At 41.8% G+C, this 24,581-nt stretch overlaps 2 protein-coding genes across 5 annotated transcripts in view; one reads left to right on the top strand and one right to left on the bottom strand.

Annotated features, from left to right (window-relative positions):
- XPO5 (exportin 5) overlaps positions 1–12,355 on the bottom strand; it is a 49,078-nt gene extending 36,723 nt beyond the window's left edge. For 2 of the 3 annotated variants that reach the window (XR_006717227.1, XM_045498329.1), the window contains exons 1-8: positions 12,043–12,355; positions 10,158–10,279; positions 9,177–9,249; positions 7,271–7,408; positions 6,958–7,140; positions 3,199–3,225; positions 2,621–2,806; positions 1,292–1,368 (exon numbers count right to left, since the gene is read on the bottom strand). Coding sequence is in view for 2 of the 3 variants with exons in the window: in XM_045498329.1 (XP_045354285.1) it covers positions 1,292–1,368; positions 2,621–2,806; positions 3,199–3,225; positions 6,958–7,140; positions 7,271–7,408; positions 9,177–9,249; positions 10,158–10,279; positions 12,043–12,147 (911 nt within the window). In the remaining variant the exon portion in view is untranslated. The remainder of the gene's footprint in view (positions 1–1,291; positions 1,369–2,620; positions 2,807–3,198; positions 3,226–6,957; positions 7,141–7,270; positions 7,409–9,176; positions 9,250–10,157; positions 10,280–12,042) is intronic. The other variant, XM_045498330.1, reaches the window with a different exon arrangement.
- A 50-nt stretch (positions 12,356–12,405) lies between these two features.
- POLH (DNA polymerase eta) overlaps positions 12,406–24,581 on the top strand; it is a 41,613-nt gene continuing 29,437 nt past the window's right edge. The window contains exons 1-3 of one of the 2 annotated variants that reach the window (XM_045498332.1): positions 12,406–12,727; positions 20,391–20,531; positions 20,763–20,897. In XM_045498332.1, the coding sequence (XP_045354288.1) occupies positions 20,395–20,531; positions 20,763–20,897 (272 nt within the window). In that variant the 5' untranslated portion in view covers positions 12,406–12,727; positions 20,391–20,394. Of the gene's footprint in view, positions 12,728–20,390; positions 20,532–20,762; positions 20,898–24,581 lie in introns of those variants that run through there. The other variant, XM_045498333.1, reaches the window with a different exon arrangement.

A 24,581-nucleotide genomic window follows, 5' to 3' on the forward strand; every position in this document is an offset into this window, starting at 1 on the left:
CATCCAAAAGACATGTTATGAATTTAATGAAGAGAACCCCTTAAAAACAAAGCTAGTCTTTACAGGAAAGAAAGCCATCATAAAAGCCGTGTTGAAATGGACAGCAAGAGGGGCACCTGGGTGGCTCAGTGGGTTGAGCATCCAACTTCAACTCAGATCATGATCTTGCAGTTCATGAGTTTGAGCCCTACATGGGGCTTGTTGCTGTCCAGTGTGGAGCCCACTACAGATCCTCTGTCCCCCTCTCTCTCTGCCCTCCCCTCCCTGTACTCTTTCTTTCTCTCTCCCTCAAAAATAAACATTAAAAAAGAAGATAAACAGACAATAAGAAATTTTAAGTAATACGTGTGTGTCTGTCTCATATCTTTTCACTTGTCCCTAGTACTAAGAATATCAAAAAAACAAACAAAAAAAAGAAAAACAAAAAAACAGGGGGCACTTGGCTGGCTAAGTCAGTTAAGCATCTGACTTCGGCTCAGGTCATGATCTTGCGGTCCATGGGTTTGAGCCCCATGTCAGGCCCTGTGCTGACAGCTCAGAGCCAGGAGCCTGCTTCAGATTCTGTGTCTCCATCTCTCTCTGTCCTTCCCCCGTGAGCTCATGCTCGTTTTCTCTCTCTCTCAAAAATAAAAACATTAAAATAAATAAACATTAAAAAAAAAAAAAAAGGATGTTGTGACAGGTTCAACTGTCTTTGTAATACAGTTCTATCTGCCTTCCTGGGTAAGAAACATGTATCAGTAAATGCTCAAATATTTTCCAGAGCAATTAAAAGAAAGTAAGTAGAAGCCATTATTTTAAGACAGACAATGTGTTTACAAGGTCCCATGCATACATTTCTCATCAAACACACTGTTCCCGCTGTTTCCAAGAGCCTCAGCACTTCAGGCATTGAGTACTTTGAGCAGGAAAGGAAGGAGGAGCATCTGGAGTTCTGCAGTCAAGGCAGGCCTGGGGCAGACTCTAGTACAGAAGATCAGAGCATTCTCAGGCCTAGGCACCAATGCTGGTAGGAGGCTTGGGGATCACCAGAAGCAGACAGAATCAAGATGAGCTATCTGGGAAGAATGGGAAAAACTGTGGAAGTGGCTGGGTGCAGAGTCAATGGCCACAACTTACTTGCAGCATAAGGTCTTTAAAAAGATTAAAAAGTCCCTTTAAGACTACCCAACTTCTTTATTAAAAACACTGTCGACTGACTGCCAACATTCAGGTAGAACTTCAGATTTATCTACATAATATACGTAAATGGCAAAGAAATTAGAAAACACATAGAAAAGCAGATACTCACTGTGCAGCAGAGAGTATATAATGCATAGCAACATCCCCAAATAAGACCATCAAGGGCTTCCGGTCTTCCAGCTTGCCCTAGAACCAATTTTAGGGAAACACAGGTAATACAAACTCTATTACTAAAAGTCTCCAAGTACTAACATCTTCTATACCTATATAATCAAATACGCTGATTTCACAATTTCTCAATCCCAGGGCTAACTGAACACTAGAGAAAAGGCCAATTCTTTAAAATAAAATCTGGATAACACCTCTATTTTTTTTCTTTTGTTTTTTTTTAAGTAGGCTTCACACCCAGCATGGAGCCCAACGTGGGGCCTGAACCCACGACCCTGAGATCAAGACCTGAGCTGAGATCAAGAGTCAGATGCTTAACTGACCAAGCCACCCAGGAACCCCTGTAAGATTTCTATTTTTAAATGTGTCATGCGGCACCTGGGTGGCTCAGTTGGTTAAGCATCCAACTCTTGGTTTTGGCTCAGGTCATGATCTCATGGTTCATGGGTTCAAGCCCCATATCGGGCTCTGTGCTGATGGCACAGAGCCTGCTTGGGATTCTATCTCCCTCCCTCTCTGCCTCTCCCCTGCTTGCTATCTCTCTCTCAAAAATAAATAAATAAACATTTAAAAAAAATAAATGTGTCAGGCAATAATGCTCATATGAAAACAAAGTAAATTACATCTGAAGGCAACATTCCTGTGGAGAAAAGCTGTCATAGTCCCATTTGTTAGCCTAGACCAATATAAAGCCAACGCTGCCACCATCTGAGATTTTTTGACGTAACACTGAGTTTTAAATTTTAACATTACGGGGCGCCTGGGTGGCTCAGTCGGTTGAGCGTCCGACTTCAGCTCAGGTCATGATCTCACAGCTCGTGAGTTTGAGCCCCGCGTCGGGCTGTGCTGACAGCTCAGAGCCTGGAGCCTGCTTCTGCTTCTGCTTCTGTGTCTCCCTCTTTCTCTGCCCCTAACCCACTCACATTCTGTCTCTGTCTCTCTCAAAAATAAATAAACGTTAAAAAAAATAAAATAAATAAAATAAAAAAATAAATAAATTTTAACATTACTTTTATCGTGTTTCTTAAGTGTGAAGTGCCAAGATTCATAGCTGTTTCAAGAACCAAGTAGCCTGACAAATCTCTACATGCTGCCAATGGATCCCTATAATATCAGCATACTCTTATCCAAAGGGGTTGGACACAAGTAGCTAAGTTGATGTCAGATAAATCCCAAACTTTTCAATGTCTTTTTGCTACAACATACAATTAAACACCCCCCACCCCCAGCAGAGGCTCTGAGGATAAGTCAGTTTGAAGTGGTAACTTACTTTTCTGCTGACTGCAATGAGAAGACACTCAGCTGCTCCCAACTGAAGTTCCTGTTCATTCAGAAGCAGGCAGAGCATCTCTAAGAGCTTACAGTTTTCAGCAGTAATATGGCTCATGGACACCCAGTCAATGTAGCCTGCTAGAGTATTCAGTGCTGCAATTCCTACTCGACAGTTCGCTTGGGCCTGCGTGAAAAGAAGTAACTTTTGATCATTAAGTCCTCACTAACAGACAAAGAGGCTATGGTCATACCTGAGCTCCTTCTATTTTCTAATTCTAAAAAGGAAATGATTTTAGAAAATGTACTCATGTAACAGCAACTGACAGGGAACTCAAAGGTCTGACACACAACCACTTCTCAAACAACAGCATTCTCAATGTCTGTCAATAAGACCATATGGCACATGTGGCCATTTCGTCTCCTCTGATAAACTGAAAATATTATAATTTTAACTCCCTTCTACCATAACTCAAAGATCACACAAACCAAGGCTGAGGTCACCCTCCACTAGGTGTATGCATCTCTGTACCTGAAAGCCTCTAAGAAGTCTCCTTCCAACTCCACAAGAGCTCTTACCTTTGATTCCTGAGAATTATCTGTCTTCTGAAAGAAAAGAAGTATAAGAATCCAATGTTTTTAATGAGCAAAAAGCTATGTAATAACTTTCCACCCACTTAATGAAGTCCCTTGAATAATGACTTTTTAAATACAGACTCAACTTTTAACCTTCGGAAAAAATACAACTTTACTAAGAACATATAGCTGATGTTCCCCCTAAGAAAGAAAGGTTATTTTAGCAGTATGACAAAAAGTTAGTACTTAAAGAGCTTACACAGATGTTACAACATAAAGTCCACAAAGATAGTTTCAAAACACACGGCTTACAAAGAAATATAACAGATGAACATAATAAGGATCAACAGTGCTAGCGATGAAAGAAATCTAGCTTAAAACAAAGCACGAGCATTTTTTCCACATTCAAATAAAAACAAATTATACCTAGCAAAAGTATACTGAAATAATGTAAATGGAGAAAAAACAAGAAACAAAATTAAATACAAGTTATGACCATGTATATATGGATATTACAAATCACACACAAATATTACATGCTAGACAAAAGTAACATCTGTTCAGTAAATGTACAATTATAACTGATTTTTACCCTTCCATGTCCAATTCTACAAATATTACACAATGCTAATGATTTACACGCACAAAATTATTTTCCAAAAAAACTTCTGAAGGGGAGCTGAAGGGGAAGAGAAGCAGGAATAACAACTTGTGAAGTACCTGAAAACTCACTGCCTTTAGGATTATAAAGGATTTGTTTCACAATTCCTTGTCTCAACTTTTAAAAATGCACTTGTTAATAAAGGACAAGTATTAAACCTTCGTCAACAGTGAATGAGCAGAGGTGTTAATGGGTGGAGACAGGTAGAACCCTCTTACCAGCATCTACTGATGCTGCCCAAGAAGGAAAAGGAATCCAAGCAACAATAGCCAAGTCTAGTCTTTCCTCTCCAACAATTTTTCACTCCCACTCTGACCCTTTATGCTCCCCTCAGACCAGTTCAGGGGCCAGGTCATGGGCCAGGGAGAGTGAGCTTACTCATCTGATCACTGTTAACATTCAACTAACTGCCTAATCGGGAAGGTGAAGGGATGGACAGAGAGAAGAGACGGAAGAAAGGATGCAACTTCTCGAGCAAAAGAAGTTGTTCCAGGTACAAAAGAGGGCTCTTGGCTGTACTCTGGTCTTGGACACAGGTGGTAGCCTGGTAGATGGAGGGAACTGAAACTGAGGCTAAAGAAAAACATCAGCGTATGTTTCTAATGTCTCAGCTCGGGCATGTTGGCTAGACTGCTAGAGCATCTAAGGGGTCATAATGTGTTCCCTTTCTCCTACAGATCAGATCTCCTAGGGGAAAATGAAAACAATACCTCCTTCACTCTCAATATAAATAAGTTTCTAAAAGCAAATATTTTCCTGGTATCTTTTGAAAAATCTTGGGGAGATATTTTGGGGGAAATGGGCCATTCTAGTGTAAAGAACAGGACTTGAGTTCCACCACAAACATTAGGGAATCTTCAATAATTATTCTCTGTACCTTCATCTATAAAATGGAGACTATACTTTCAGGGTTGTTTTGAGGATTAAATAACACATAAAGTGCAAACAAGTATATAGCATATATTAGGTACTTACTGAGTTCCTCCCCACCGCAATAGCTCATAGTACCTTCTCCTCATTTGTGTTAGTATCTACCATTTCTCTAAAAATACAACGAAGGGGCACCTGGGTTGCTCAGTCGGTTAAGCATCTAACTTTCGGTTTCAGCTCAGGATACAATCCCTGGGGTTGTGGGATGGAGCCCCACACTGGGCTCTGTGCTCACAGCACAGAACCTGCTTGGATTCTCTCTTTCTCTGCCCCTCCCCTGTGTGCATTCTCCCTCTCAAAATAAATAAATAAAACTTAAAAAACAAAACAAAAGAATGAGGGGTGCCTGGGTGGCTCAGTTGGTTAAGTGTCAAACTTTGGCTCAGGTCATAATCTCGTAGTCTGTGGGTTCAAGCCCCAAGTGGGGTTCTGTGCTGACAATTCAGAGCCTGGAGCCTGCTTTGGATTCTGTGTCTCCCTCTCTCACCGCCTCTCCTCCCCCGCTCACACTCTGCCTTGGTCTCTCTCTCAAAAATAAAATGTTTAAAAAAAAAAAAAAAAAAAAAGAAGGAAATCAGGGTAAAAAATAATTTTAATTAATCCTATTTTGTGAAATAAACACATACAAGAATTCTAGATCAGGGTTTTACCACAATACTTTGGCATTCTGTGTTGGATAAGTCTTTATTGTGAGGGACAATTCTGTGTATTATAAAATGTTTGGCAGTATTCTTGGCCTCTACCCACTAGATGCCAGTAGCAACCCCTAGTTGTGACAATGTGAGGGGCAAAACCGCCCTTTGCTGAGAACTACTGTACTACATTAACTTTTACATGACATTCTTCTGAAAGCTCTCTACTAAAAAAAGACAATGGTTGGAAAGATAGTATCTGGCTTGCCCTTTTCTGCAGAAGAGATACCTTATCAGGAAGAATAGAACACAGGTATTTCCCACTTTTCAAAATTTTGTGTTATGCCACTTTGTTTTTAATGACCCACATTAATACCTGTTTTCTCTAACTGAAAGAAATCTGAAGAGGATTATTTGCTTTTACAAAGTGAGAATAACTTTCAGCCTTGTTAGAGCAAGCCCTTATAGAGGCACCACTAAGTTCCTTCCCCAAAAATGGCAGTCAGCATCTCAGTCAAGCAGCTACAGCTTTAGACTGTCTGTGGGCATCTGTGCTTTATTGTGATTATTTTGTGCATCTGTTAGCAAGACGTGTCCTAAGATGTCAGAAAAGCCAACGAGAGGTGTTTTCTTTTGGCATGGGAATGCTCAAAACATTTTCCACGTAAATTAATGGTAATTTCTTCATACTATGCCATTTGGGCTTACAACAGGTTTCAAAGGAACTTCTTCTTTCAGGTAGTGAGGTAAACCTGTACCGAAAATCATATAGTCAAGAGGAATAAAACCCAGCAGTTTCCACTGCAAAAGGGACCAGAACTAAACAGGGCATCTGACCTACCAGAAATCCGGGCTTTAAATATTTTAAATACTAAGAATTAGTCATTTTTATACTGATTTAAGAATTTTCTTATTGTTTTTAAAAAAAATCTTTTTTTTTAACGTTTATTTATTTTTGAGACAGAGACAGAGCATGAACGGGGGAGGGTCAGAAAAGGGGAGACACAGAATCTGAAACAGGCTCCAGGCTCCGAGCTGTCAGCACAGAGCCCGACGTGGGGCCCGAACCCACAGACCGCAAGATCATGACCTGAGCCGAAGTCGGCCGCCCAACCGACTGAGCCACCCAGGCACCCCTCTTATTGTTTTTAAAATAGATATGGAAACTCATTGACTTGAGTTTCTTGGAAAATTAGTTCCAGTTTTTCCTGTCATCTGTTTCTCTTTTGATGGTTTTCTTTCGCTGAACTTTTAACTTAGAAAAACAAACAAAATCCCACTCATATTAGAAAATAGAAGTTTGGGTGCCTGGGTGGCTCAGTTGGTTAAGTGTCTGACTCTTGTTTTTGGCTCAGGTCATGACCTCATGGTTTTTGAGAATAAGCCCTATGTCGGACTCTGTGCTGACAGCACGGAGCCTGTTTGGATTCTCTCTCTCCCTCTCTCTCTGCCCCTTCCCATTCACACCCTTTCTCTCTCTCTCTCTAAAATAAACATTTAAAAGAAAATAGAACTTTTGGGAGGTGAGGTATCCCTTACCACTTGTCGGTACTTGTTTACATTTTCTTGAAGTGTGTTAAGTAGAAAACTAAATATTCTTTCCATGTTCTGGGTTAACGTTTGCTGGATATCCCTTCTTCTTTGAGGGGGTAGGGTTTGAAAGGTCACTACATCCTCTGCCAGTCGTAAAAGGATGAACATCACTAATTCTGTCTGTGTTTCCTAGATCAAAGAAATAAAGTAATTAAATTAAATAGAAACATCATTTTCACTATGGGTGAGCCCAAAGACTCTTTTCTGTTGACAAAATGAACTCCAAAATAAACTGAATTGATACAGCTATATTTCATACCCCTTGTTTAGAAAGAGTATCCAATTCTATTAGCATATCAGGCCAGTGTTGTGGCCACTCCCGCTTGATCATTTCTACTACAATTCGAGACAAAACATCTTTAATATGGTTCTCCTCTTCCAAAATGTCCAGTGTTCCCTGAAAAACAAAAAGAGATAGTAAGAGGTCTGTAAGACTGAATTTAAAAAACACAAAAAAACCAACCACCTGGGCTGTGAAAGTATACAGAACTTCAGCAGGCTTCCTTTTAAACTAAACAGAATAAAACCTGCTCTCCAGGTCTGAGTCACCTGCCCTGCATTCTCACGAATCATTTTCCCCACTTAAAGCTTAAGTGAGGGTTGCATCAGCTAAAAAAATGACTGTCACACAGAGCAAGGAAGACATTACTGTTCTCCTTTACCAAGTGAAAAGGCTCTCATACTGACTTTCATTTTGTAAGAGCGCCAACATGAAGAGTACAAAAATGAGGACAATAAGCAGCTGATAAAATGAGAGAATTAGGAGAAGCAACTGAACATGTGACTGATAGTTCTAGCATTATAAGACACAGAAGAACTATTCCCAGGAATGGGGCACCTGCATGGCTCAGTCGGTTGAGCATCCGACTTCGGCTCAGGTCATGATCTCACAGCTTGTGAGTTCGAGCCCCGCATCAGGCTCTGTGCTGACAGCTCGGAGCCTGGAGCCTGCTTCGGATTCTGTGTCTCCCTCTCTCTCTGCCCCAACCCACTCACATTCTGTCTCAAAAATAAATAAACATTAAAAAAAAAAAAAAAAATTCTCTCCCCCTGCCCCTCCCCTGCATGCACCTATGTGCACTTTTTCTCTCTCTCTCTCTAAATAAATAAAAAAATAAAGTTTGATATCAAAATTAATGAATTAGGATTCCTATCAAGTTTCCCCAAAACTAGCAAAATATAAATCCTAAGTTGATTAATAATTCTGAAGCGATTTTAAAAACTTTCATATTTTATTAGAGAGGAAAGCAAGCACATGTGGATGTGGGAGAGGGGTGGAGGGGGAGAGGGAGAGGGTGGGAAGGGGAGAAGGGAGAGAGAGAGGGAGAGGGTGGGTGGGGGGAGGGAGGGAGAGACAGGGGGAGAGGGTGGGTGGGGGGCAGGGAGGGAGAGACGAGGGAGAGGGTGGGTGGGGAGCAGGGAGGGAGAGACAGGGGGAGAGGGTGGGTGGGGGGAGGGACGTAGAGAGGGAGAGGGTGGGTGGATGGTGGGGGGAGGGAGGGAGAGGGAGAGAGAATCTTAAGCAGGCTCCATGCTCAGTGCAGAGCCTGATGCAGAGCTCCATTCCACCCACTAACCTGTGATTATGTCTTGCGCCAAAATCAAGAGTTGGATACTCAACCAACTAAGCCACCCAGGTGCCCTGAAGATAATTGTTTTTTTTTTAAAGAATTTAAAGTAACCTCTATACCCAACATTGGACTCGAATTCACAACCCGAATATCAAGAGTCACATGCTCTACCAACTGAGCCAGCCAGGCACCCCAGGAATAAAGGCACTGATTTTGGAGATGAAATAACGGGAATTCAACTTTTCATGCCATGTGTGTTTAAAAAAAAAAAAAAAAAAAAGCTATGGATTTTAACCATGCTTAAAATCATATTCTAACTCCTGACACAAATTCATTCTGCATATTTTATATTGGCAGAACCATACAGTAGTCCAGTTTGGAATGAAAGGAAACAAACAGCAAAGTGCAACCTAATTTATAACTAAGAATCATGTTCATTTGTTGAAAATGTTTAATCTCTTTTGCCCTGTCAAGCATGCTGTTTGACCTATGTAGAACTAGTGAATTTTTACATAAATGCTACATTAAAGAAGTTACACTTAGTCTAAACTACCTTTGAAACACAAGTCTTCCAACCAACCACTCATTCCTTACATTTGCAATCAGCTCCATGACACTGTTCTTCAGATAGACCTTCTCCAATCGAGACATGCTGTTCCACCGAAACCTGGCCACCAAAATGCATAAAGTCAAGAGAATCACATTAGAAGTTTTCTCTAATAGCTCTGATTTTGTGTTATATTATGCTGGCAATTTCACTAAGAAACTATACTTTTGATTTTGTACGTTTCAAAGAATGGACGATAACAGTCCATATCCAACCAAAATGCTAACAGAAAAATGCCTTGGGAAATAGGCAGTGGTCCACTAACTGAAATTCACACAAGGTTTGTGCACAGATTGGAGGCGGGGGCGGGGCTTGATTTTACTGACAGGCCAAAAGCAAATATACACCTGGGACAATTGCAACAAATGTAGTTGCTTTTCAGAAAATACAATGTTGATACCACTAACTCCTTTTTTTTTGGTGCTGGCTTACTAAGTAATAGTACAATCCCACAAAAACTGTGGCAAAGTCTTGAAAGGTGATTCTTATGATAGACGCCGGGGGGATAGGAAACTCAAGTTAGGAAGGGTTTTCAGTTTTTGTGATATAAATCCTCCTTTGGATTTGCCATTCAGAGAAGGAACACACCCAAACTTAAAAAAAAAAAAATTAAAAGCACAATGCCTAATCAGAGATGTAATTATACTTATCCACTGTATTTTTCCAAAAAAGACCTGGAAGTCTGTTGGCACACAACAGGAGCTCAATAAATGCTGGCAGAACCAGTTAACATTTGTAGAATGCTTAGTATGTACCATGTATTTTACGTGGATGAAAGAACTGAGGAAGAGGAAAGTTAAGTCCTGGATGAGAGCTCTCATGAGGCTGTGATAATCTCTTGGAGAACATTCCTTTCTTCACGGTGATTGTTCTTTTCTACTCACCTAAAGATTAGCTCTATGAGTTACCATAAGAAATAAAGATATGTTCTCTCAAGAGTTTGGTGGTACCATCTAAAAGCTCCTTACTTGACAACGTGTTCCAGGATCTGAAGGCCAAAATGTCTGACGATGGCAATCTGTGTTTTCTCAGCCAACCTCAAGCCACAGGGGACACAGATAGGGCACTTTTCTTTAAACTCTTCACAGAACTGAAACAAGAAAAGTTAGTATTTCCCTTAGGAGCCAAGAGAAAGTGGGATTTAAAAAAAAAAAAAAATTCATCTTAAATTTTAAGGGTGCTTGGGTGGCTCAGTTGGTTAAACATCCAACTCTTAATTTCAGCTTGGGTCATGATCTCACAGTTCCCGAGTTCAAGCCCCGCACTGGGTTCTGTGCTGCCAGCTCGGAGCCTGCTTGGGATTCTGTTTCTCCCTTTCTCTCTTCCCCTCCTCTGCTCATGCACTCTCTCTCTCAAACTTTAAAAATTTTTTTAAAAAATAAAGTTTCTCTTTTTTATGCTTATTTATTTTGAGAGGCCGAAAACACCCACAGGGGTGAAGGGGAGGGGGTGGGGAGAGAGAAAGAAAGAGAGAGAGAGAGAGAGAGAGAGAATGAGAATGAGAATCCTTAACAGGTTTCCTGTTGTCGGCACAGAGCCGGATTCCGGAACTTCGGCTCAGGTCATGATCTCACAGCTGGTGAGTTCAAGCCCTGCATGGGGCTCTGTGCTGACAGCTCAGAGCCTGGAGCCTGCTTCAGATTCAGTGTCTCCCTCTCTCTCTACCCCTCCCCCGCTCGCGCACACACACTCTCTCTCTCAAAAATAAACATTAAAAACATTTAAATTTTTTTTAAAGATTAATAAAAACTTTGGGGGAAGGAATAAAGCAAATGCGACAAACTCTTTACAACTCTTGAATTTAGGTGAGAGGTATACACAAGATCATTGCAGTATTATTCCCTTTTGTGTCTATTTTTGATATTTCATAGCAAATAAATAGAACTCAATTGTTTGATTCTAAATCCTGTGGCATACATCTCTATGTTTTTTAAAAAGTAAAGTTTTTCTCAAGTGATGTTCACTCTATAAAGTCACATCATTTAAAATATACACAGCACTTAACTGAAATTAATAAAAACTTAAGAAAAAAATATATACACGGCACAAGTGTTTTCTCACATCCCATATAACATGGTGTGATGCGCGAATAAGTCTGCAATTTATTAGCATCCCAATTTATATTAGCATTCCTGAACTGCAACACAGGAATAAGTCCCAGGACCTGAGCATCCGGATTCAAGAAAAACTACTTTCAGGAAACCAAAGCGCCCTTGTTAAAAATGCAAAGTAAGTGGCAGAAGTTCATCTTTGCGCAAAATTACCCGAGAATAGAACACACTGAAAAAACATGGGTGGAAGGTGTGTGAGAATTAGCCCAGAAATCCCCAAGACACAGAAGAGGATTAGGAAGAGGAGTACGAATGCGAGTAAAGTGGCCCTAGAGGGACTGAAGCTCAGCTAGGATGGGTCAGGAGGGTGCAAGGAAATGTTTAATGCAGAGGAGACCGTAAAGAATGTAGCTGGTGTTGGGGACGAGACGGGCACGTGCGCCACGGGAAGGCTACGGTGTGTGGAGTTTAGGGCAATAATAAAATAGAAGCATCCGGCTTTGGTGCGGGCAGGAGTGAAGAGAAGTAGGGAAAGGAGAGGAGAGGGCAGTGGAAAGTGGTGGTGAGAGGAGAATCAGCAAGGAACCGGAGGGTCCCGAGAGAAGGGCAGGCGAGGCTAGCAGAGAAAGCCAAGAGAAGAGGCGCGGAGGGCGGGGAGGGGGAAGGCAAAGGCCCCCCGCGGTTGTGATGCGAGGTCCAGGGGCCGCGTGGGCGGGGAACGAGCAGGGTTTGGGGCCGCGCGGGGACCGCTGGAGCTGGGGCAGGGACTTGGGGCAGGCCCGGGGCGCCAGACCCCGTCTACCTTGAGGGCTTCCAGGCGGTAGCGCTGGGTGGAGCTGGGGTCCATCATGACCGTCACCGCTTTCACCAGCTGCTCGCAAAGCGCGTTCACTTGATCCATCGCCATGGCTAGTGCTACGCGCCGCAAGCGCGCACCACAGCCGTCCCGGGAGCACGAGGCACCGACGGCTCCCTTCACGGGACCACACGCTGGTACCGGGCCGCGGCGAGCTGGGGGGTGGGGAGCGGGAGGAGGAGCGTGAGCTGCAGAAGCTCCAGCCTGGAAGGAGCGGGGCTGCGCACGCGCCCGACCCGCCACTGCGCACGCGCCCGCGGAAGTGGCGGCTCCCGTGTGACTGTAGCTCCTCGGTGGGCGGAGCGGGGGACGGAAGGGGTACAGTGCGCAGACGCGTCAACGGCTATTTTGCTGCGCGCGCGCTGTCTGATCTGCTTTTCAAGGTCTGGCTGCTGAGCGCTCAAACCCTGGCTAGGTCCGCCCGGCAGTGCGGTGGCTACCCTCCTGGGCAGGGTCGTCTGTGACCCGTGGTCCGTTTCTCCGTCATCACCGGCAATAAATCTCTCGAAACCGACTGGCCCGCTTCCGGAGAGGGGGTATTCAGGACTCCTTCATCTTTCTTCCAGTGGACGGCGAGCCCGGCATCTTCGGCGTCCGTGATTGGCAGTTCTTCCAGGTGCTTGCCACATTGGTAAGAATTGAGAACCGTTCTGTATCGCCGTTTTCAGACATTTCATGCTTTGTCTGTTAATTTTATGCTATAGTAGTAGCTGGTGAGGACGTTGGACCGAGACTCCTTGAAACAGAAATGCATACTCACTGAGATGTAAAGGCCCTGGTATGGTCCTCTAAGAGGATTTTTTTTTTTTTTTTAGGTGGAATAATAGTATCTTCGCTATGTCTTCAATCTCCTTCTTCACTTGTGTTCATTTTCCTTAGATGTGTTATCGCCTGATCGGCACCAAACTTAAAGATCCTGATTAAGTCGAGACCCTTGAAGATCAATAATTGCAATTATTGAAGGCTTTTGCAGTTTGGATCTTTTAAAGTGCTACATATAAGACTTCAGAATAGTGGGATCCTTATTCGGAAAGGGGAGTTTTTGGCAGCGAATGTGTTTTCATTTCCCATCTTTGAAAAGTTCTTGCTTTCTCCAGCCTAATGCATAAACTGAAAACTTCAGCAGCGGTTAAAGTTTGCATATTGGGTTTTGTGTTTTTTTTCCGCAGTAAAATGTTTGCTGGACTTAAATCACTGCTTCCTATTCTTACTCTATTTCTATTTGTATCTAGCATGGTACTTCCCTGGTGATTGTGTGTGTGTATGTGTGTGTTAAAATGTGTTTACTATTTTTATTCTGGCATTATCTGTTCCAGCACTACGCAAAAGTCGCCTCAAGGTAAGGCAATTTCTGACATATTATGGTTTTAACTTTTAAGTGTTTAAACTTAATACTTTATGCCAAGTTTCAGTGAGTGGAATTTATAAGGAATTTTTATAAAGAATTAATGCCTTGACTACTCAGACTTTTAAATTCATGTTTTCTTTCCACTAATCTTCTGTCATTGTTAGTTCCATGCCACTTGTCAACGTCAATGTTAATTTTTGATTTAAAAAAAAAATTTTTTTTTTCAACGTTTATTTATTTTTGGGACAGAGAGAGACAGAGCATGAACGGGGGAGGGGCAGAGAGAGAGGGAGACACAGAATCGGAAACAGGCTCCAGGCTCTGAGCCATCAGCCCAGAGCCCGACGCGGGGCTCGAACTCACGGACCGCGAGATCGTGACCTGGCTGAAGTCGGACGCTTAACCGACTGCGCCACCCAGGCGCCCCCTTTTTTTTTTTTTTTTTTAAGAAAACAATTGAGTGTTTACTCAACTGTATAACCTTTTCTTTCATATTTAAATCATGAATTACTGGTGTTTCCATAAGTATCTTATTTAGGTCAGTTGTTTCCAATTTCTGCTACATATTAGAACTGCCTGGAGAGCTTTTAAAAATCACAGTGCTCGGGGCGCCTGGGTGGCGCAGTCGGTTGAGCGTCCGACTTCAGCCAGGTCACGATCTCGCGGTCCGTGAGTTCGAGCCCCGCGTCGGGCTCTGGGCTGATGGCTCAGAGCCTGGAGCCTGTTTCCGATTCTGTGTCTCCCTCTCTCTCTGCCCCTCCCCCGTTCATGCTCTGTCTCTCTCTGTCCCAAAAATAAATAAACGTTGAAAAAAAAAAAAAAATCAGTGCTCAAGTCACACCCCATTTTGTGCCATCTCAGCCTAATAGTAATGTTTTAAAATAATAAGTTTAAATAAAATAATACCTAAGTAACATTGATATTTGGTTTCTAATACCAGACATCCTAATGTAATTGGTATATGCGTGTTTTGTGCTATCTCAGCCTATTGGTGGTAATGCTGTGGTTAGAAATGCTTCAGGACACTCACCTGGGCTCCTGTGAGCTTCCCACAGACCTGTCCCGTTTCGAAACCAATGTTCTTATGGTTCTTAATATGATTGCAGGACACCTTTTAGCAGTGACCCTCAGGAAACTTTTTGAAAGAAAAACAATTTATTCCTTATAAGCCCTGAAGCTCACAAGACACACCAGTGAGCACACAGCAAGGTTACAGGTTGAGAGGGAGCAAGCTAGGACAGGCCTGGAGTTCTGCTTGAGGGTAGGGATCAAAGGTTTCACGGGTGAATTTAAAAAATAAGAGCGGGAATTTAAAGTACCAGAAGAGAGAAAAGGGAAAACAAAAAACCAAGTGTTCCAAAATGGCCAGTTATTGAAATCAACCAAGAACTCTAAAACAAAGGAGTCTCAGTTAGGGAACGTGGCCTGACACTTTATCTAGTCATTTGGCTGCCTATGTGTTTATTCAAGATAGTCATCTTTTTTTTTTTTTTTTCTAATTTTTTTTTTTCAACATTTATTTATTTTTGGGACAGAGAGAGACAGAGCATGAACGGGGGAGGGGCAGAGAGAGAGGGAGACACAGAATCGGAAACAGGCTCCAGGCTCTGAGCCATCAGCCCAGAGCCCGACGCGGGGCTCGAACTCACGGACCGCGAGATCGTGACCTGGCTGAAGTCAGACGCTTAGCCAATTGCGCCATCCAGGCGCCCCAAGATAGTCATCTTTAAAGTAAGTGGATGCCTCAGCAATCCCGGCTTAAATCAGCCACCTGCATTATGAGAAAGGGGTGGTGGGAGCCACTGTCAGGGTTTACACGACAATCTACCCTGTGATGCCAGAGTCAATGATGAGGACGTTAACTGCCCTGATAGTTGGTATGTTAAAAGTCAGGGTTAAATAATTATACAGGCAATAGTTTGAAATCCAGTCTGTAGCCATTGTCCCAAACTTGAAAGAGTCCAGCCATGAAAATGGGTCAGTGATCTTGAAGGCTAGCCCTGGAAATCTGTTCACGGATTTGGGTAATAAGTAGTCTGCTTTTTTTTTTTTTTAAGTTTATTTATTTTGAGAGGGAGAGACAGAGAATGAATAGGGGAGGGGCAGAGAGAGGGGGAGAGAGAGAGAGAGAGAGAGAGAGAGAGAGAATCCCAAGCAGGCTCTGAGCTGTCAGCATAGCCTGATGTGGGTCTCCATCTCATGACCCCTGAAATCATGACCTGAGCCAAAATCAAGAGTTGGGTACTAAACTGACTGAGCCATCCAGGTGCCCCATGGTATAAATAGGTTTGAGCCTGTCCTGTGTTGGTAGATTGTTTCATATTCAGTGGAACCAATCTCTTGGTCCTGAGAATAACTCAATTTAATTAAAGTGTGGTGTCTTATTTCAGGAAGTGGTTGTGCAGGTGGGTTCCTCAAGTTAGGCCTGTTTAAAAAAAAAAAAAAAAAACTGAGTAAATTTAAAGATCTACACTGGCTTTATTCATGGTTATGGATTGGGCAGCATCTCCTCTAACAAATAAAAAGGAGCTCCTAAGAGCTGTACAAAGTGAAAGGCAAGGCAGAAGGGGGCATGACAAGGAAGTTACTGTCAAAGAGTAGATTGTTTCAAGCAAGATCACCTTCCTTTGGGGGAAGGCAGATGTCTATCAGGCAGATAGTGCTGACCAGGAAATTCCAGACTGACAGATTAAGATTATAATCCCAGTTTGTGAGTTCTGAAGGCAGTCAGTTGAGAAGATTTCTAGATGTCAGACTCAAAGCCTCTTCAGATGGAGTGAGGGCAGACGGTGGCAATCTGTTAGATTTTCCTGGTTTGCAGTTTGAATGTCTCTGGTGATCTTTTCTGAGTGGCTCACGCAGCAACAGGCACCAAAATTGTCTATGCATGAGCTGTTGTGTGATTTCTTTGAAGTTTATGTCAAGTTGTTCCACGTTAGCTTGCATGACTTTGGGAAAGGGCAGTTTTAGTTCTCAGTGTTTCCAAGTCAGAAGGGTGGGAGAACATTTGGAAATGTTAGTTTAGAGAGTTATAGCCAAATATTGGAGGAAACTAGAAGAATTTAGGATCCAGTCCAGTTTAGAGGTGGAAAAATAAAACCTCAAAGACCATTAACTTTGTGATATCCACAGTTATATTACTGAAACAGTCATTCTCTCACAATCACCCCCATTTCTTTCAGAGATAATCAAAATAAGGCTAATTAAAAAAAAAATAAGTATAGTCTCATTAAAGTAGGCCTGGTTATATACATAAGTACAGCAAGAATAGTGATTGACCATAGAGACATTTAAATCTGCTTTCCTGGAACTTTTCATAAGGAATCTCAGATTGAACTTTTAAAAGCTTTTTGAGACTATGAAGCCAATCAAGAAACTTGCCATTAGGCTTTGCCTGCAATATGTATAGATTTGGGTGAATTCCTCTCTTCTTGAGGTTCCTAAAATACCCTGAGGTTCCTAGGCCTGCCAGGAAGAGACCTTCCTTACTCACCTGGTAAGGCTGTTGGGAACTTGGTAAGCAGGGCACCAGACTGATTTTTCCATGGGGCTTTATTGATTCCACAAAGTTAACCTTAGTTTCTTAACTATTATATTTACATATGTATGTCTTAAATACATCATTCTAGTCAAAGTTTGGTAGTATAACCAATGTTTCCAATCGTGTCCTGTTAGAAGGAGAAAGATCCTTATTGAACTTATACAGATAATTACATTGCCATAAAAATAAGAATATTCACTGAGAGTTTTCTAATTCTGGAGGGATCAGGTAAGGAGAAAAAGTTTGTTCTCAAAAGTATATTTTACCAAATTGCTGTAAGTTGGTGATAGGTTAAGAGAAGAGGTTTCCTTAAATCTGGAAGAAACAACATTAAAGAACCAACGGTGTTTCTAATGAAAAGTCATAAGAATTATAATCATCCTCATCAGTTCATTCAGTCCTATGGAATTCTTTTTTTTTTTTTTTTTTAATGTTTGTTTTTGAGAGAGCGAGTGAGCAAGTGGGGGTAGGGCAGAGAGAGAGAGAGAGAGAGAGAGAGAAAGGGAGACACAGAATCTGAAACAGGCTCAAAGCTCTGAGCTGTCAGCACAGAGCCCAACGTGGGGCCCGAACCCAAGAATAGTGAGATCATGACCTGAGCCGAAGGTGGTCACCCAACCGACTGAGCCACCCAGGCGCCCCATTAAAGCTTTTTTAAAAAGTTTATTTATTTTGAGAGAGACGGGGAGAGAGAGTTACACATACAGACAGACAGCATGAGTGGGGAGGGGCAGAAGGAGAGAGAGAATCCTAAGCAGGCTCTGTGTGGTCATCTCAGAGTCCAAGGCAGGGCTTGAACTTAGAAGATCTAGAGTTGGATGCTTAAGAGACTGAGCCACCCAGGCACCCCTTGATATTAAAACTTATTTTTAGGGGCGCCTGGGTGGCGCAGTCGGTTAGGCATCCGACTTCAGCCAGGTCACGATCTCGCGGTCCGTGAGTTCGAGCCCCGTGTCAGGCTCTGGGCTGATGGCTCAGAGCCTGGAGCCTGTTTCTGATTCTGTGTCTCCCTCTCTCTCTGCCCCTCCCCCCGTTCATGCTCTGTCTCTCTCTGTCCCAAAAAAATAAATAAAAGTTGAAAAAAAAAATTAAAAAAAAAAAAACTTATTTTTAAAAAACTCTTTATGATAATTCACTTTTAGCCAGCTTGATTACATAAGGTATTCTCTTTTTATCTACCTATGATGTCATTGTGTGGCCCCAGGTGTGCTATGTACTTTTCAGTCCTGTAAGTACTAAACCTTTATTTTTTTCAATTTGCTGATGGTTATTGCTGAAGGGCATCTTGCAATCACAATAAGAATCACAGGGGTTGGTCAGTTGTATTTTTTCTTTTGGAAAGAGGAGATGTCTGTGGGAAGGTCACTGAAGCCCACGTGAGTGACCCTAGCCATTTCTAGCTGATAGCATTTCTCAGCTGATAGCTGAGCTAGCACAAAACACACCCATACCAGTTAAATTAGGATGTCGGGTGAGAGAAGCCAGATATCAGTATTATTTAAATATTCCTAGGTTGGGGGACCCTGGTTGGCTCAGTCAGTAGAGGACTCTTGATCTTGGTGTCATGAGTTCAAACCCCATGTTGGGCATAGAGCTTAAAAAAAATGTTCCTGAGTGATGCTAATCTGCAGCAAAGTTTGGGAGCCACTGCTTTAGTTTGTATTTCTTCCAGATTTCTTACAATGTTAAATGATAACATTAGTCTGTATCCACTGTCAAGTACATAAGGTTTGTTCTTCCAGTCTACCATCCATACATTTATGTATGTCTATCTGTGAATAGTATGTAGTATTGTTTTCTTTTGTCTTCAAAACTTTACATAAATGGATAGAAAATCACCATCAGACCATTATCAAGTAAGTGTTACAGGCAAGATCCAGTGATAGGTGCTTAGTGGTTGAAAGTATTAGGAGAACCAGGATATTTGCATTATCTCAAAGATTTCCCCCTAAGATAATAGTTACAAAAGGGAAAATAGTAACTTTACAACAAGAAACCTGACAAATACTATCACAACTAAAGGACCATGGTTAACTTCACCAGTAATAAGACTTGTTATCATGTATCTCTCCGTATGATACACTGAGAAGAACACTTCACTTCCATAATATTCTTGCCAAAAATATATAGCCTTGAGGCGTCTGGGTGGCTCAGTCGGTTAAGCATTTGTCTCTTGATTTCAGCATGGGTCATGGTCTCAGGGTTAGTGGGTTTGAGCCCCCGCATCGGGCTCTGCACTGACTGTGAGGAGCCTGCTTGGGATTTTCTCTCCCTCTCTCTCTGCCCCTTCCCAACTTGCATTGTGTCAGTTCTCTCTCTCTGTCTCTCTCTTTCTCTCAAAATAAGTAAACTTTAAAAAAAAAAAGAAAAAGAAATACCGAAAACATATAACCTTAATCTAATCAAGAGAAAGCATTAGACAAACCTAAATTGAGAGGCATTCTTGAAGTAGCTGACTAGTTCTCTTCAAAAGTGTCATGAAAAATAAGGGAAGATTGAGGAAATGTCACAGATTGGAGAAGACCAAGGAGACATGATGACTAACATTGGATCCTGGAAAAAAAAAAAAAAAAAGATTATTAGTGTAATACCTGGTGAAATTCAAGTAAAGTGTATAGTTGAGCATTATACCAATGTTCATTCATTTTTTAGTTTTGATAATTGTGCTTTATAAAATGTTAACAGAGGAAGCTGGATTTCAGAGAATCCTACCATTTTTGCAACTTTAAGTCTGAAATTATTTCAAAATAAAAAGTTAAAAAAATTCACATGAATGCTATCATGTTATATGTCATTTCCTGTTTCTCTTTTCCCTGAAATTATACTCTAGATTTGTTATCAACTAAATTAACTATTGACTTCATCCCTCTGTTGATGTACATTATAGTTTTTTTTTTTTTTTTAATGTTTATTGTTTTTAAAGTGCACAAGCAGGGAAGGGGCAGAGAGACGGGGAGACAGGATTGGAAGTGGGCTCTGTGCTGACAGCAGCGAGCCCGATGCAGGGCTCAAACCCACAAACTGCAAGATCATGACCTGAGCCAAACGCAGACACTCAACTGACCAAGCCACTCAGGTGCCCCAGTGTACATTATAGTTTTAATTTGCATTTCCCTATAACTAATGACGTTGAGCCCATTTTCATGTGCTTATTGACTATATGTATATCTTTTTTGTGTGTTCAGTTCCTTTGGGAGGTGGGGATTTTTTAAAGCTTTTGATATATACTGCCTTCCTAAAATTATAACAATTTATTATTCTCTTACCAGCATCATATGAAAATGGCTATTTCATTCTTGTTACTGTTCATGTTCAGGGTAACTCAACAATAGAAGTACGGAAATACAGCTTTCTATGGTGCTTTGGATTAGATGTCTTTTCTGATCATAAAATATCGTCTTACAGAAAAATGGCTACTGGACAGGACCGGGTAGTTGCTCTAGTGGACATGGACTGTTTTTTTGTTCAAGTGGAACAGCGGCAAAATCCTCATTTGAAGAATAAACCTTGTGCAGTTGTACAGTACAAATCATGGAAGGGTGGTGGGTATGTATCATACTTATTATAACTATCGACTATTTTAATCTATAAGAATACATGGCAGTATGCTAGGTCCTATTTTGAGATTTCTCAGCCGCTGTGTTTGAGATGTAATAGTGGCATCTGTGACCAAAAAGTTTCTACTATTATGTTTATATAGCCTTGATGTTAAATTTTAGTTATTTTTGCTTGTGATCATTTAACACTTTTCTGTTTTCTTTTTTTTCCTAACCTTAGAATAATTTCAGTGAGTTATGAAGCTCGTGCATTTGGGGTCGCTAGGAGCATGTGGGCAGATGATGCTAAGAAGTTATGTCCAGATCTTCTACTGGCACAAGTTCATGAGTCTCATGGGAAAGCTAACCTTACCAAGTAAGAAGAAAAGATTGTTTAAGGGAATGGAAGAATTGGAAATAATATAATATGTGGCCCTGAGGAACTGAAGTTTCAAATTTGTTTGGTGTAAATAACGTCTGAAAAAGTTCCCTTTCGACAGCTAGCTTTTCTCTGTGAAATGAAAATAGATTTGATACCATGTTTCAGGAACAGTTCAGAGTCATTACAACCTGTAACAACTGGTGCCCTTAACACCCTTTCAGTTCCTTAATTATTTAAAAATTGGTATTATAATTAAAACTTAGAGGTGCCTGTGTGGCTCTATCGGTTAAGCATCCAACTTTGACTCAGGTCATGATCTCACAGTTTGTGAGTTCAAGCCCTGCATCAGGCTTCATGCTGATAGCACAGAGCCTACTTGGGATTCATTCTCTCTCTCTCTCTCTCTCTCTCTCTCTGTCTCCCTCTCTCTGTCTCTCTCTCTCTCTGTCTCCCTCTCTCCCTCTCTCCCTCTCCCCCCTCCCTCCCTCCCTCTCTCCCCTCTCCCCCCTCCCTCCCTCTCTCCCTCTCCCTCCCTCTCTCTCCCCCCTCCCTCTCCCCCTCTCCCCCTCTCTCCCTTTCCCCCTCTCCCCCTCTCCCCCTCTCTCCCTTTCCCCCTCTCCCCCCTCCCCCTCTCTCCCTCTCTGTCTCTCTCTCTCTCTGCCCCTCCCTCACTGCATATCTTTCCCTCTCCCTCCCTCCCTCTTTCTCAAAATAAATAAACTTTAAAAAAGAAAAACTTAATACCAATTTCCATGTTCTCAAGCCAAAAGTCTGAAATGTTTGAAGTAATTAAATTGACTGAAACTAAGTTTTTCCAGAGAAGGCTAAGTTAAACTGACATTATAGTGCAGTGTCTAGAATTATTTGCCAGAACCAGGGGCACCTGCATGGCTCAGTCAGTTAAGCGTCTGACTTTGGCTGAGGTCATGATCTCACAGTTTGCGGGTTTGAGCCTTGCGTTGGGCTCTGTGCTGACAGCTGAGAGCCTGCAGCCTGCTTCGAATTCTATTATCTCCCTCTCTCTCTGCCCCTCCCCTACTTGCACATGTGCGTGCGCTCTCTCTCTCTCGAAAATAAACACTAAAATTATTTAAAAAAATAGAATTACTTGCCAGAAGTGAACAATCTCAAAGGAGACTACCTTCTCTGTGTTTAAAGTGCACTGTTGCTCCCCAGATTTTAGAGTCTTAGCCTTAGAATAGAGGTATGTCTGGGTATAACCAAGTTAGAGGTAGGTACAAGCTCTAGCCACTATAATAATCCTAATAGAGAATGTGTATTGAGCATATGTCCCATGCCATCCTGTGTTAAGCTCTCCACAGGCAACATCTCTTAAAAATTTCACGTTATTATAAAGTAGGTTCTAGTATTACCCACCCCCTACCTCCATGAAGAAGCAAGTTTAAAGAGGTTAAATAGTGTAAGTTCACATAGCTAGGAAGTAGACTAAGGATTCAGGGGTTTTTTTTTGGATTTCAGTATCCACATTCTCACAGTACATTCTGCCATGTAGGTGTGGTGTGTAGGGATTATGGTTTGACTTAAGAGTTGAGATATTCCAGGGGCACCTGGGTGGCTCAGTCAGTTAAGCATCTGACTCATGATTTTGGCCCAGGTCATGATCTCATGGCTCGTGAGTTCGACCCCTCATCAGCCTCTGCACTAACAGCGCAGAGCCTGCTTGGGATTCTGTCTCCCTCTCTCTCTGCCCCTCCCCCACTTGGTCTCTATCTCTCTCTCAAAATAAATAAAAATAAACTTAAAAAAAAAAAAAGATAAATTTTAAGTCTAAAAGTGACATGCCGTAACCAACTTCACACTGGAGTTATTGCCAGAAAAGAAGACAGATTTGACTGAAGATTAATACTTAGCCCTAAAGTAGAATTAAATTCAGCTAATGGACATACGCTACATTGCATTGAAGGGAATTTTATGCTGGTAAAGACAGTGTAACTTTTCCGAAGTAATGGTTGACATCACAATGTAATTTTGAAAGGCCACATGCCACCAACTTTAAACTGGATCATTTATCTTACTCTTAAAGTCCTCATCAAATAATGAGCAAAGCCAGTTTTATCAAATTTAGGAGTTTATAGACGAAGAGTTATTAAGACCTAAAGATGTAAAATTACTGTTTTGATAACTTGCAAAACCAGGTTATAAAATATGATTTGCAGAAATGTATGCATATTGAAGTTTATCAAATATTCTTTTTTTTTTTAACATTTATTTATTTATTTTATTTTATTATTTTTTTTTCAACGTTTTTTTATTTTATTTTTGGGACAGAGAGAGACAGAGCATGAACGGGGGAGGGGCAGAGAGAGAGGGAGACACAGAATCAGAAACAGGCTCCAGGCTCTGAGCCATCAGCCCAGAGCCTGACGCGGGGCTCGAACTCCCGGACCGCGAGATCGTGACCTGGCTGAAGTCGGACGCTTAACCGACTGTGCCACCCAGGCGCCCCTAACATTTATTTATTTTTGAGAGACAGAGAGAGACAGCATGAGCAGGGGAGGGGCAGAGAGAGAGGGAGACACAGAACCAGAAGCAGGCTCCAGGCTCTGAGCTGTCAGCATAGAGTCCGATGCGGGGCTCGAACCCACGAACCGTGCGATCATGACCTGAGCTGAAGTCGGACGCTTAACTGACTGAGCCACCCAGGCGCCCCTATCAAATATTCTTAAAATAGTTTGGAGTAATTTGCTCAAGAGGCTGTGAAGGAACACCAACTATCGCAAGAGTATCCTCTTCTCACTCTGTGTGTGACTGTATCGTGCCCTCATGCTCCTGCACGTGCTTGCACTTTTTTTTTTCCTTTGAAGTCTGACTGTCCTCTTTCCAACACAAGTAATGATTAAAAGAAAAAAAGACAAGTCTTTTCTCCAATTCTTTTGAGAATGTTTTACAGCAATAATTATACGGGTTTTTTATAGATATCTTTGTGAAATAGTGCAAATATTTCATTTTTATGATAGATTCAATAGGAATACAGTACCTACTTTAAATTCCATAGCAGGTTCAAAGCAAAGAAAATATATACATGTTGCCATAGGAAACTAGCTATCTACAGCCAGAAGAGCTGCTTGTTAGGGTTTAAATAGAAGGTGTATGGTGAAACGGGTATCCGCTAGGGAAGGCTGTCACCACATTCTAGGCACTTATCTTCAGCTTGATAATTTGAATGTTAGTATACCCAGAAGTGATTGGACTTGGTTGGTTGGGTGTGTGTGTGTGTGTGTGTGTGTGTGTGTGTGTGTGCGCGCGCGCATGTGCACGTATATGTATGTGTGTATATATGTAGCAAGGACCAGCTCACATGTTGATCAGACTTACTGTTGACTAGGTATAAAATCCAATATGTCACTTTTTAAAAAAAATTTTTTTTAATTTAATTTTTAAATTTACATCCAAGTTAGCATATAGTGCAACAGTGATTTCAGGAGTAGATTCCTTAATGCCGCTTACCCATTTAGCCTATCCCCCCTCCCACAGCCCCTCCAGTAACCCTGTGTTTGTTCTCCATATTTAAGAGTCTCTTATGTTTTGTCCCCCTCCCTGTTTTTATATTATTTTTGCTTCCCTTCCCTTGTGTTCATCTGTTCTGTGTCTTAAAGTCTTCAATGTCACATTGTTAATTTATAGTGAGAAACACTGGGGCTCCTGGCTGGCTCGTCA

Source organism: Leopardus geoffroyi, chromosome B2 (genome assembly GCF_018350155.1).
Source record: "Leopardus geoffroyi isolate Oge1 chromosome B2, O.geoffroyi_Oge1_pat1.0, whole genome shotgun sequence".
In the NCBI taxonomy this organism is placed as follows: Eukaryota; Metazoa; Chordata; class Mammalia; order Carnivora; family Felidae; genus Leopardus; species Leopardus geoffroyi.